At 42.7% G+C, this 13548-nt stretch overlaps 1 protein-coding gene across 3 annotated transcripts in view; it reads left to right on the top strand.

Moving 5' to 3' along the window:
• Window positions 1-13548, top strand: part of gnpat (glyceronephosphate O-acyltransferase) — a 52398-nt gene that overhangs the window by 5892 nt on the left and 32958 nt on the right. For all 3 annotated transcript variants that reach the window (XM_068020245.1, XM_068020253.1, XM_068020235.1), the window contains exons 3-8: window positions 1402-1578; window positions 2393-2522; window positions 2663-2790; window positions 6501-6576; window positions 11618-11769; window positions 11862-11992. In XM_068020245.1, coding sequence (XP_067876346.1) covers window positions 1402-1578; window positions 2393-2522; window positions 2663-2790; window positions 6501-6576; window positions 11618-11769; window positions 11862-11992 — 794 coding nt within the window. The remainder of the gene's footprint in view (window positions 1-1401; window positions 1579-2392; window positions 2523-2662; window positions 2791-6500; window positions 6577-11617; window positions 11770-11861; window positions 11993-13548) is intronic.

The following is a 13548-nucleotide window of genomic DNA, read 5'->3' as shown; positions in this document are numbered from 1 at the left end:
TTTAAATCAACTTTGCATGCTCTTCTCCATTCAAGTCCTGATATCCTGCAGTTGGCATTGGAGCACAATCACCTCCATGTTCCCTTCCAAGTCTGATACCATCCTGAATTGGACATATATAGGTCATTCCTTCATTGCTACTTGGTCAAAATCCTGGAACTTCCTACCTAGCAGCACTGTGGGAGTACCTTCACTACATTGACTACAGCGATTCAAAAATGTGGCTTACCACCTTCTCAAGGGCAACTAGAGATGGTCAATAATGCTGCCCTTGCCAGTGGCGCCCAAACCCCCTGCATGAATTTTTTTTTAAAAACTATAGAACTTAAAAAAGCACTTACAACTGTTCACCTCCCTGAAGTGACTTCTTTTTTCTTACCATACATTAAAAGTCATACTGGCAGTGGGGAGTCAATGCACATGTATATATGGAGGTTCTGCTCAAGAGCGTGCAAGTGTGTGTGGAGCTGTGACTCAGCTTGCACACGTGTCTGTGTATTTACATGTAGCCCTATTCAATTGTGAGTGGAGCCGGTCCAAATATGAGCATGTCGTGGGAGCATCAGCCTGAGTTGACCCCTGCCTCACCAGCCCCAGAGCTCCATAATGATGTAAGCAGACAGACAAGATTTGCCTCCCATTTTAACCAATTTTACAATTCCCAATGCTATATCCTTCGGTGCAATATAAATATGACATGGACAGATATTTCTCCTCCTCGTTTTTATCCTCTCCTTTCACATTTTTCTGTCTCATACTTCACAAGGTACTTAAAGAGTGCATTTTTACACAAATTTCAAATTGGTGTGAAATAGTTGATGCTTTGCACATACACTGAACGTATCCCCAGGAATCTCATTCTCCTTCCTTCAGTGTTGAATTTTGGCCCTGACTCTGGATTTAGGTTGTACTTACATTAAGACTGTGACATTATTGTAAAGTGAAGTCACTTTGCATTAATGCTGCTGTCATAGTGTAAATATACCCATAGAGAACTGTCAGTATTGCAGTGGAAGCTGAGATATTCCCACCTCTACGCCATCGTTTTGCTTTTACTCATTGGAGAGAGCAGTTAATCAGGAACAGTCTGTACATGTGTAAAACTGCAACTCTAGGGCTGTAGATCTTTCACTGAATGTGGGGGAGTTGATATGTCAATCTTTCTGGAACAGTTACTGTGTATATCACGGGTCCTCAAATCAATTATAGAGGCAACTGCAGACTTGAAAGTATCAGCAGCATTGTTTTATCAAGTACAAAGCCATATGCTTTGTGACTTTGAAGCTCAGTCCTTGGAACTTGCTATGCTAAATGGTTTCTTCCCTGTTTAGTGAGATACTGTTTAAGGAGGCTTTTGAAAATTAAGTTCTGTAATTTTACTTTTATGTTGTATTTCATTAGTTATCAAAAGAGACAGGCGAATCTCCAGATATCATTAGCGATGAAGCAGCTGACATTTTGGAGAAGATGGGCCATGGTCTTCGGTTAAGTATAGTCCGATTCTTTGCATTTACTCTGAGCAAAATCTTTAAAGCCCTATTCCAGAAAGTGCGTGTGAACGAAGAGGGGATTCACAAGGTTAGTTTTCCATCTTTCGTGATATTTGTATTGCACTTTTACTGAAAAATGATTCAGATGACAAATGGACTAAATGTGACGCTGCACTTTGAAAATAAGCTTTACTTTTAAAATTCCCTAAATTGCCCTCTCTGCTTTTCTGCTTAAGATGGTCACATGCTGGGTATATTTTTATGGATGCTAATAGCCCTGTCTTACTCAAGTAGCTTTTCGTTGCTGCACCTTCTGCTGCGTAGGACCGACTCTCTGGAATTCACTCTCTAGACCCATCCTCCCCGCCATTTCCATCCCTTCCCTAAAACTCACCTCTTCGACAAAACTTTTGGTCACTCCTTTTTATTTTGTCTTTGCTTGGCTCAGTATCCAGTTTTTTAAATCTTGGAATATTTTTCTACCTTAAAGGCACTATATGAATGCTGGTGTTGAAAAATCATCTCTCCACTCCCTTCCCTTCTTTAAATGTTATGTGCTGTCTTTTGCTTCCTGGCCAGGTGAACCCTGCCCATCTGATCCTGAAATTAGTTGTCAGCTTCCCTACTGTTGCTGTATAGAAAAAAAGCCACTGGCCTGAGGATCTAACCACCTGTGCTGTGTTCCTGATGCAGGAGATCCACATGTACAGCTTTAATAATAAATCCTACAGAGCAGCAAAGAAAACAACGCTTCTTGCAAAGTTTGACAAGCTTGTTACGTTCCGTTGAATGGCACACAGCTTGCTGTGCTTAATTTTTTAAGGACAAATATTTTTCTTGAAAATGGAACTCACCTGTGTTAAATAAGGATCCGTGAATGTGTGTTTTCTTTTTTATTTCAGCTACATCAGGCTATTCAAGAATACCCAGTTGTTTTGCTGCCAAGCCATCGCAGCTACATAGACTTCCTCATGTTGTCATACATTATGTACACCTATGACCTCTGTTTGCCAGTTATTGCTGCGGGAATGGGCAAGTATCAGTTTTAATACAGAAGCTGGGCATAATTAGTTTAATTGCTGTACAAAGAGAATCCGGCTCAACTTGATAACAAAATCTGTTTCTTTCTGACCTTTACTTTTACATGAACAATAATTTTGCTTCTTCCACAGATTTTATGCAAATGAAAATAGTGGGAGAGATGCTACGAATGTCAGGTGCTTTTTTCATTCGACGTTCATTTGGAGGAGATAAACTGTACTGGGCAGTTTTCTCTGAATATGTGAAAACAATTCTGCGGGTCAGTGTTCTGTTTACTAATGGTGCACTAAAGAAATTGGTTCTATGTTTGTAACGTTGACATGTTACCTCCTTGTTGAAACTGTCTTGAAATTTCCACAGAGCAGTAACAGTATTGCTGTTGAAAGCTGTTCAGTGATCTTATCCTCCTGTGTTAACTTAAAGCACTGATTACAGCACAGAAGGAGGCCATTCAACCCAGTGTGTCTGTACTAGATCTTTGCCAGAGCAATCTAAAACTAATCCCACAACATGCTTTCTCCATATAACCTTGTATCTCACCTCTGCTTCACATTTTAACCATTTTTCCCTTAAAAGATGTAATGGCTTCTACTTCAGCTACTCTCTGTGGCAAAGCTTTCCATGCTCCAACACCACCATACGCAAATAAATTTTTCCTAGCCTCGCTGGGAATATTCAATTGATTACCCCTCCTCAATGAGACCTGAACCCGAGGAAATAATCTTATTCACCACATCAAAAGTCTTTGGAAATTAAAAAAATTTCTAATACATTTCTTACATTTATTTGACTGATAGAAATAAGACCCTAAACAGTGCAATACTCACCTTATTCCACAGAATAAACAGAGTATTGCCCTGTTTAACATGCTATTGCTAAGCATCAATGACTGCCGTGACTGGAAGTTAAACATAGAACATAGAACATAGAACATAGAACATATAGAACATAGAACATAGAACATACAGCACAGAACAGGCCCTTCGGCCCACAATGTTGTGCCGATCCTTTGTCCTCTGTCAAGGACAATTTAATCTATACCCCATCATTCTCCTTTATCCATATACCTATCCAAAAGCCTTTTGAAAGTCCCTAAAGTTTCTGACTCAACAACTTCCCCGGGCAAGGCATTCCATGCCTCGACCACTCTCTGGGTAAAGAACCTTCCCCTGACATCCCCCTTATATCTCCCACCCTTCACCTTAAATTTATGACCCCTTGTAACGCTTTGCTCCACCCGGGGAAAAAGTTTCTGACTGTCTACCCTATCTATTCCCCTGATCATCTTATAAACCTCTATCATGTCACCCCTCATCCTTCTCCGTTCTAATGAGAAGAGGCCTAGAATGTTCAGCCTTTCCTCGTAAGACTTATTCTCCATTCCAGGCAACATCCTGGTAAATCTCCTCTGCACCCTCTCCAAGGCTTCCACATCCTTCCTAAAATGAGGCGACCAGAACTGCACACAGTACTCCAAATGAGGCCTTACCAAGGTCCTGTACAGCTGCATCATCACCTCACGGCTCTTAAATTCAATCCCTCTGCTAATGAACGCTAACACCCCATATGCCTTCTTCACAGCCCTATCCACTTGAGTTGCAACTTTCAATGATCTATGCACATAGACCCCAAGGTCTCTCTGCTCCTCCACATGCCCAAGAACCCTACCGTTAACCCAGTATTTTGCATTCATGTTTGTCCTTCCAAAATGGACGACCTCACACTTTTCAGGGTTAAACTCCATCTGCCACTTTTCAGCCCAGCACTGCAACCTATCCAAGTCCCTTTGCAGACGACAATAGCCCTCCTCGGTATCCACAACTCCACCAACCTTTGTATCATCTGCAAATTTACTGACCCACCCTTCGACTTCCTCATCCAAGTCGTTAATAAAAATCACAAACAGGAGAGGACCCAGAACTGATCCCTGCGGCACGCCACTGGTAACTGGGCTCCAGGCTGAGTATTTACCATCTAAGACCACTCTCTGCCTTCTATCAGTTAGCCAATTCTTAATCCAACTGGCCACATTCCCCACTATCCCATGTTCATTTGCATTTGTCCAGCACTAGTGAAATAACCATTGTGACACATTGGAAATGTTCTCTCACTCGCAATAGTAATAGTTGAAATTATTTCAACTGCAGCTTATTTATATTGCCAGGTGCTTTACAGAGAGAGTAGGGAGAATGGGAAAAGGGGCAATGGTGGACAAAATCATGGTTAATGAGAAGAATCTTGAGGTTTTTGATGGCAGCGAGAGAAGTGGCAAGGTGGAGATGCTTAGGTACGGTGACCTAGAGGGTGGAACTAAGGTACGTGAAGAATTGGCTGCGAAAGGTGAGCAGAGAATGAGATATAGGTCCATGTTAGTGGAATGGTGGGTGCTTATAAGGAGTATGTTGGGGAAGGCATCTGTGGAGAGGTTTGAAGATGATGAGAATCTTAAAAGTTGATCCCTGTCCAAATACAACCATTGGAGCTTGTCGAAAACATGTTTAGAGGTGCAGATGAAAACTCAGGTCACAACATTCTGGATGAGTTGTAGCTTATGGAGGGTAGAACTAGGGAGGCAAGCAAGGAGAGTGTTGGAGAAGTGCAGCCAGGAAGTGATAGAGATGTAGATTAAGGCCACTGGCTGCAGTCCAATAGGGTGTTGCTTGTGGCTTTCACCTGTGTAGTTCCAATGTTGTGGGCAGAGCAGAAGTCTGATTGCAGTGCTGCATATACGTAGCAGTGGATGTGTAATTGAAAGAATGGTACATACCAGGACTTCAAAAAGATAGGGAATGTTGAGGATGGATAGTAGTTGGAAAGATTCAGAGCAGGTCATTTGAGAAGGGGTGAAAGCAGTTTTTAAGGTTATATTGCCAGCTGGTGAACAGGGACAGGCTGTTGATGCTAGTGATCATGGCACTGCGAAGGAAGAAGTTGACTGGTCAGGAACTGGGACAGTAAGTAGTCAAGGGAGCAGGCTTCTTGGACAAGATACAATTAATGATACTGGGTCAAATGGAGGAGAAGCTATGGAATAAAGAAAATTGGGTTCCCAGAGGTGGCAGAGGAAGCAAAATGTTAGGCTTCTTACATTTAATGTCTGAGGTGAAGATGGAGGGTACGTTGGGAGGAAGTCAGAGGAGATGATTTGTGGAGAAAGGAATTTGGAGCTTTTCATTCTCTGCAAGATGATCCCAGAGCAGTATCAGGACTTGGGCACAGAAATAATTTACAAACAGCAGATAGAATTAAATAATTGTATCAGTGATGCTATTCTGATGGAATTTAAAATTCAGTCTTTCTAGTCATGTACTATAGTCAGCTGCTGATTACAGGTACAATGCAGTGTCACCCTTCAGAAAAATATATGCTTCAGATTAAGGAACAATTGAACTGCTTTTAAAAATGAATTTAATGTAGAGAGGATAATTCATGCTGGGTGAGTGAGTTCAGCTCACATGAGTTTCTGAGCTCTTTCTCACTACCAATAGAAAACTCTTCACTTTACTTATATACAATATAATATACATATCTCCATTTGGTTTTGTCTTATAAGCTTGAGAGGGTCATTTCCCCTGAGGCAGAAAGGCATAGTTGTTATGGAACTGAGGCTATATAACATTTTTAATCATATAAGCCTTTGTTCAGCAATCCTGCATTACCATCACAAAGCCTTGCTCAATTCACAGATCTTAGAGTCATTATCCCAAAAGTGTTGTGGCACTCCTGCTCCTGGAAGTGCAGAATCAACTGAAATAGTCCTGTGGTGTTCATTGCCAGGTTTACAGTGTGAAAAGTCCATGGGAAATAAATATCTGGTTCAAACTGCCTAATTATCCTCTGCTTACTGGATTAGAGAGAAAAGTTCTGTGCAGTTTTTTCCTCCAGGGAAATGATTTATTTGCTCCTAAGTGGTCTACATTTTAATGTCCCAGTGAAAGCCTGTGTGTTAACTGAAAATTCATTTTTCAGAATGGTGATGCTCCTGTTGAATTTTTTCTGGAGGGGACTAGAAGTCGTACTGGAAAATCTCTGATTCCCAAATTAGGTGAGCTTGAGGGTATATTTTTGTGGGGTTCAGGGGTTCCTGTGTCACTGAAATTCTCTAATCATGCAGTCCTAAACTGTACAGGTCCAAAATGTTGTGACCTTCGCAGTTGTTTTAATATCTGTTGTATTCATGGTACTAAAAAGAAGGGCGTGGGGCCATCTGCAACCTTCTTCCACTCTCTCCAAGAGCCCTGCTACCATGTGTGTGCCTGCCGCCATTCACAACCCAGCATCACCTGATGGCTGGTCACCCACAACAGGTTAGCTACAAATTAATGTGAAAACAAGAAACAAATTATCACAGAAGAAAAATGTCCAGCCAAATTAAATGGCTGGAAAACTGGGGTGTCCCGAAGAAGGGCGGTTCTAACTTTAAAGTTAGAGCTTGGTGATGTCAACATGTGTTTCTTCAAAGAGTAATGAAAATTTCTTCACCCTCCCCCCCCCCCCCCCCCCCCGCCCCCCCGCCCGCCCCCACAAAAAGCTGGTGAGGCTGAGGGGGTTGATTGAAACTTTCACATATAGTCACAGACTGGGTAGCAGATTCACTTCCCCAAAGGGCAGTCGTGAACCAGTTAGGTTTTGACAACAATCTGGCAGCTTTGATTTCTGTTACCAGCCCACAAATGGTTAAATTCAGTTTCACAGCTTGCTATGGTGGGCTTTTATTTCATGACCTCTGGGTTAACTAGTCCCAAACTGGAGCCACTATACGAATGTACCCTTATAAAAACTATATATTTGAGATGGCGAGGGGAAAACAAATGTTGCTTACTAACAGACCCTCTGATACAGCATGGAAACCTGCAAAGGAAAAAGCAAAAACTCTTACCCTGAGTTATGGCTAACGGATACTTTCAGTTTTATTATCTATTGGATAGGATTCTTGTATCACACAACAGGACGTCAGCCAGTCACAATTCTGGCTGTGCAGCTCTTTATTCCCCGGGATTTGGAAATCCCGAATGTCACTTCAGTGGGAATTGTGTACATCAAGCACAATCTGTATCTTACTCGATTGCCATCTTTAGCTTTTGGACCTTCTGTAGAAAAGCTAGTCTAATGGTGACCATGAAACCATTGTCGATTGTTGTAAAAAATGATCTGGTTCACTAATGTCCTTTAAGGAAGGAAATCAGCTGTCCGTACCTGGTCTGGCCTACATGTGTCTCCAGATCCACAGTAATGCGGTTGACTCTTAACTGCCCTCTGAAATGGCCTAGCAAGCCACTCAGTTGTCAAGGGTAATTAGGGATGGGAAATAAATGCTGGCCTTGCCAGCGACACCCACATCCCATGAAAGAATTTTTAAAAAAACTATGAACCAAATGCTTGGCATGCTCTGTATTAGTGGTTTTGTTAGAGAAATAAGAGGAAGTTCTGGAATTTCCCACAAAGCATCACCACCTCACATATTCCTGCTACAATTCAACTAGGCATGGTAAATTTTAAGGAATATAATTATCTATGTTTCTGGAGAAAATGGAAATTCAATGAGAAAAAAGACATGCTTGTTGAGACAAATAGTCCTCTCTTTTCTTGCATTTCCCATGTTTTAAGTCATCTCCAACTTATTTAATGGAAAGAGCATTTAAAGTTCTATTTAAAATTATATTGGAGTAGAGCTGTTGTTTAATGTCATTTTAACAACATTTAATGTTAAATAGGCATAAATATGTATGCAATTTATTTAGACATATTTACACTAGTGTAGTGAGAAATGAAAAACAGACCAGGAAGAGGAAAGAGAAACAAAATGTATAAACATTACTTAAAACTCAAAAGTGTCCATGTCATGCACAAAATCCTGTCACACATCCAGTCCAGTATGTACAAAAATCACCGGCTGCAGGCATATGACAGACTCTTCCTCCTCTTGGGTAATAGCATTCAGTAGCCCAAGCAGTATATAAGGGTTGATACAAGAATCAATAAGTAAAATCAGTTGCTATTACCCTAAACATGATACTGCCAACAACCAGAATTGTAATCTGAAAAGTAAATCATCAAACCGATCTGTTGCAAAAAGATAATAAGCCTATAGGCAGATCATACAAATATTGGAAGAGCTGGTAAATTCCAGTGGCATTACATTTACTGGCTTGAGGCTGATTGTTGTGGTTTGAGTTCTAGTCCTGTTTAAACTACTGCCGCCTGCCCAGTTTGAATTGTCCTGCCCAATTGTTCTTGGATGGACTGACTAGCAAATCTAAATATTTGGACGACAGAGAGGATCCATGCTGTGTAAATATATAATTGTCAGCTAGGTTTACAGTAGAACCCCCCCACCCCCATCCCCACAGAGTCAAACCCAAGCAGTATGTTCTCCACAGTTTCACTTCACTCCAGATTTGCAAAGTTTAGAATTGGTACAAAGTGGAAACAGTTAAATTTGCAGTGCAAACCTAGTGTAGATGCAAAAATATTATTTAGGAGAACCTAAATATTGACAGCCCCATGCATGACTATGGAAAAACAGCTACCTGTTCTATAACTCTTTGGAGTGCACAATAAACTCAGTCACTGTTGAAAAAACAAGTACGATCTTGATGGAACACGAACTTCAGTCGAAATGCCGAAAATTAAATTGAACATGGAACAGAATTACCAATGATAAATGAGTACTGTTTCCACAAGTGAAATTAACTCAATAGCTTATTCCTAATGAACTAACAATGATATTCTGTTAGTTCTGCTGATGCTATTTTGATAGGAAAAGTAGAATTACAGAATGAATGTTTGAAAATTCTGATCTATTATTAAAAACTGTACGTGTATTCCAAAATAAAATGGTAATCATGTGAAAGATATATAACTTGCCAATTGTTCATGGAGAGAATAATTTCTCGTTTTCAAAGGCAGTGGCAGTATTTACAAATTACATGAGCTCTTTACTGTGATTTTTATTTCCTCCTTCCCCAGCCTGTTAACATTTACAACAGTTCAAATTCACAAATTTTAACATTTTCATTGAGAATACTAGCAGCCCAAGCTGAGCCTTAGGACCAAGCTGATGGCTTATAATGCCTGTGTTCTCAGCACCTTGCTCTATGGCTGTGAAACATGGATGACTTAGACCTACCAGGAAAAGAAGCTCAATAATTTCCATCTTCACTGTCTGCGGTGCATTATGGGTATATCCCGGCAGGACAAAATCACAAATGTGGCAGTCCTCTCAAAGGCAGAGTTCCCAAGTGTGTTGGCACTAATCAAACAGAGGCGGCTTCGTTGGATCAGATATCTCCGCAGGATGGAAGACAGTTGCATACCCAAGGACCTGTATGGTGAGGTAACCAGGGTCAGACGACCAGTGGGGTGCCCAAAGCTCCGCTTCAAGGGTGCTTGCAAGCGTGACATGAAGGCCCTAAATGTCAATTATCGCTGGCAAAAGAGGGAAATGGCGACACATCCTGTGGACTGATGTGCACTACAACAATGACCAATTGCTATGGCAGCTTGGCAACAGAAACCAACATCAAAAACAACAATTCAGTGTCATTTGGCAGCTTTATGTGCAGCACTTGTGGCAGAACCTGCCTCTCAAGGATTGGCCGTCACAGAAATCAGCAAAGGTGCACCAAGAGAAGCCACCCCACCTAAATGGACTCTTTTCTGTGTGTCCATCATGTTTTTTGGATGGAAGGATGCCAACCCAATGAGCAGCCACCTTAAGTTTGGCAAGCATATTTGAATCAATTGTAACCGGTATTGTACCAGCAGTGAATGGTGTAACCTGTTGTCTACAATTACAAAATCAATGTGCTTTAAGTGTTACTGTTCAGATATAAGTTGAGGCTATGTCTCTTTGGATTTAAGGACATTAAAGTCATGTGACTTAATTCAACCAATAAAGTTAGAGACTCTGCAGTTGGGGCATCTAAACTACAGCCTGTAGATCTGGCTGTTACAACAGAATCAGGCCTCAGTACCAGTTAAGCAGAATTAAATCTCATTCAACCCATGCACAGACAAGGATTTTGTTTTTAAATAACAGCTGGCTTCCTCCCCCTAACAAAATGAGTCCAGATGCACTTGTTAAACCAAACTGAAAGAATGGGCATTTGCCGTCTGTGAGCTTAATCTCTCAACCTCCCTTTAAAGAAAAAGAGAACTTGCGTTTATATAACACCTTTCATGACCTCAGGATGTCCCAAAATGCTTCACAGCCACTGAAGTATTTTTGGCGTGTAGTCACTGCTGTAATATCGGAAACACAGCAGCCAATTTGTGCACAGCAAGGTCATGGAAATAGCAGAGATAATGACAGGATCATCTGTTTTAGTGATGTTGGTTGAGCTAAAAATTGCCCAGTCCCCTGCTCCTCTTCGAAATAGTGCCAAGGGATCCATTATGCCCACCTGAGAGGGAAGACAGGTTTAACATGTCATTGGAAAGACAGCACCTCGGACAGTGCAGCATTCCCTCAGTATGCAGCCTGGTGCCAGTGTATAATTTGTGTTCAAGTCTCTGGAGTGGGACGAACTCATCACCACCTCACCCAGGTGTGGGAGTGCTACTACTAAACCACTGGTAATCACTGCACAAAGGCTCATTTAAATATTTCAAATACTTTCTGAAGTAAACAGCAAGTTTGTCAGAAAAAAAATAATTTATAATTTCCTCAAAAACTGGGCCAGCAACACTCAAATGCAGTATGGTTTTTACTTTGCAATGGTGCTGGCAATCTGATTTTGATTTTTAGCAAGCAGTATATAACCCTGTGGACATCACAGGCTATAGCTTAAATGCAACTGCTGCAAGATTATCTTTAACATTAAAAAATGTCACCAGCATCCTGATGCTGATGCATGAAGCTCCATGAAATCCATTGCAACTCAGAGCTAGCCATGCCAGTCAGTGCTATTAGTTTCAGGCTGATAGCTGTGGTATTTGAGTGTTGTAAAACAACTTGACAACTATTTTATACTATGACAGACAGTATTGCAGAAGGTAAACTGTATTTAACAGGTAAACTGTAAATACTTTATGCTTTAATATTGTTTAAGAATAATTGATTCTTAATATGTTTTCTTTCATAGGACTGTTGAACATTGCAATTGAACCTTTTCTGATGGGGGAAGTTTTTGACATGTACTTAGTTCCCATAAGTATAAGCTACGAGCGTATCCTGGAGGAATCCCTCTATGCACGTGAGCTTTTAGGAGTACCAAAGCCAAAGGAATCGACTTCGGTGTGTACAGGATTCATGTTATAATGTCTCCATTTTAGCTGTTTTCTCGTAACAATGTGATTACAAATGATCAAACTGGTTCTCTGTTCTAGGGTTTGTTGAAAGCCAGGAAGATTCTGAGTGAAAACTTTGGAAGCATACATGTTTACTTTGGGCAGCCTGTGTCAGTGAGATCCCTAGCAACCGGGACAGTCAGGAGATCTCAGTACAACTTGGTCCCCAGGTCAGTTATCAACGCTTACTGGGGAAGCATAGTATTGTGTTGCATTGCAATTCATCCTTGCAAGATAAAGATTTTATTTGCTATCAGAAGTTAGCTGTCTTGCCAGGCCAGAAATAAGCCTGGAAATTAGAGAACAGTTGACCTAATATCTAGATGAGAAAAGCCTCGAGAGCGTTAACAAAAAAAGGAGGCAATCAATCCTCATCTCAAGAGTGTGAGGGAGGATAAGTAGGCAGCATGGATTATAAGTAATGATGTAACACAATTAAATGGTCTCCGCGCCCCCCCCCCCCCCCCCCAACAACCCTGGTGTAACGTGTAATGGGAGCCATCAGTGCAGTAGAGTAATGGGATACTTTTGGTTTAACAAAGGTTAATGTAGGTTATTGGTGTAATACAGTAAATGGGACCCACTGGTTTAAGAGTCCTGTTAAATAAGGTGTTAGAGCAGGACTGTCCAACCTTTTCATGTTGGGGGGGGCCACATTACAATTTTTGTCTTACATAGTGGGCTGGTAAGACAAGTTCAGAAAGATAAAGGCATTAAAAATGTATCTTGCGATTAATCAAAATAACAAAAAATGTATATATTTATGAAGAAGCTTTCAATGAGATTAATTTATTGATTTACTTTCTTCTCACTATGATGGACACTTATTTAGTAACGATGCCTGGCATTTTCTTCCTTGCACAAGTAGCCAATGTCTACCCGCACACTTGCAGCAATGCAGAGTATTCCGGATAGATGTTCAGCTGTTAGGAGTGATCTTGATCATCTCTCTCCCTGTGTAGCCCCCTCTCTACACTCTTCGCCCCCCTCTCTGCGCTCTTCGCCCCCATCCCCGTGGCACTGTTCGACCCCTGCCCCCTGCCAGTGTGCACCATCTCTCTCTCCCCCCTCTTACTCTCTCACCCCCTTTCTACCCCCTCGGCTCTCTCCCCCTCTATCCCCCCCCGCTCTCTCCCTCTACCCCCCCCCCCCCCCCCCCCCGCTCTCTCCCTCTACCCCCCCCCCCCCCCCCCCGCTCTCTCCCTCTACCCCCCCCCCCCACTCTCGCCCTCTACCCCCCCCCCACTCTCTCCCTCTACCCCCGCCCCCGCTCTCTCCCTCTACCCCCCCGCTCTCTCCCTCTAGCACCCCCCCACTCTCTCCCTCTACCACCCTCCAGCTCTCTCCCTCTACCCCCCCGCTCTCTCCGTCTACCCCCCCGCTCTCTCCGTCTACCCCCCCGCTCTCTCCGTCTACCCCCCCGCTCTCTCCGTCTACCCCCCCGCTCTCTCCGTCTACCCCCCCGCTCTCTCCGTCTACCCCCCTGCTCTCTCCGTCTACCCCCCCGCTCTCTCCGTCTACCCCCCCGCTCTCTCCGTCTACCCCCCCGCTCTCTCCGTCTACCCCCCCGCTCTCTCCGTCTACCCCCCCGCTCTCTCCGTCTACCCCCCCGCTCTCTCCGTCTACCCCCCCGCTCTCTCCGTCTACCCCCCCGCTCTCTCCGTCTACCCCCCCGCTCTCTCCGTCTACCCCCCCGCTCTCTCCGTCTACCCCCCCGCTCTCTCCG

Source organism: Heterodontus francisci, chromosome 3 (genome assembly GCF_036365525.1).
Source record: "Heterodontus francisci isolate sHetFra1 chromosome 3, sHetFra1.hap1, whole genome shotgun sequence".
In the NCBI taxonomy this organism is placed as follows: Eukaryota; Metazoa; Chordata; class Chondrichthyes; order Heterodontiformes; family Heterodontidae; genus Heterodontus; species Heterodontus francisci.
The sequence above is the reverse complement of the archived record's forward strand: the minus strand, read 5'-3'. Positions and strand labels throughout refer to the sequence as shown.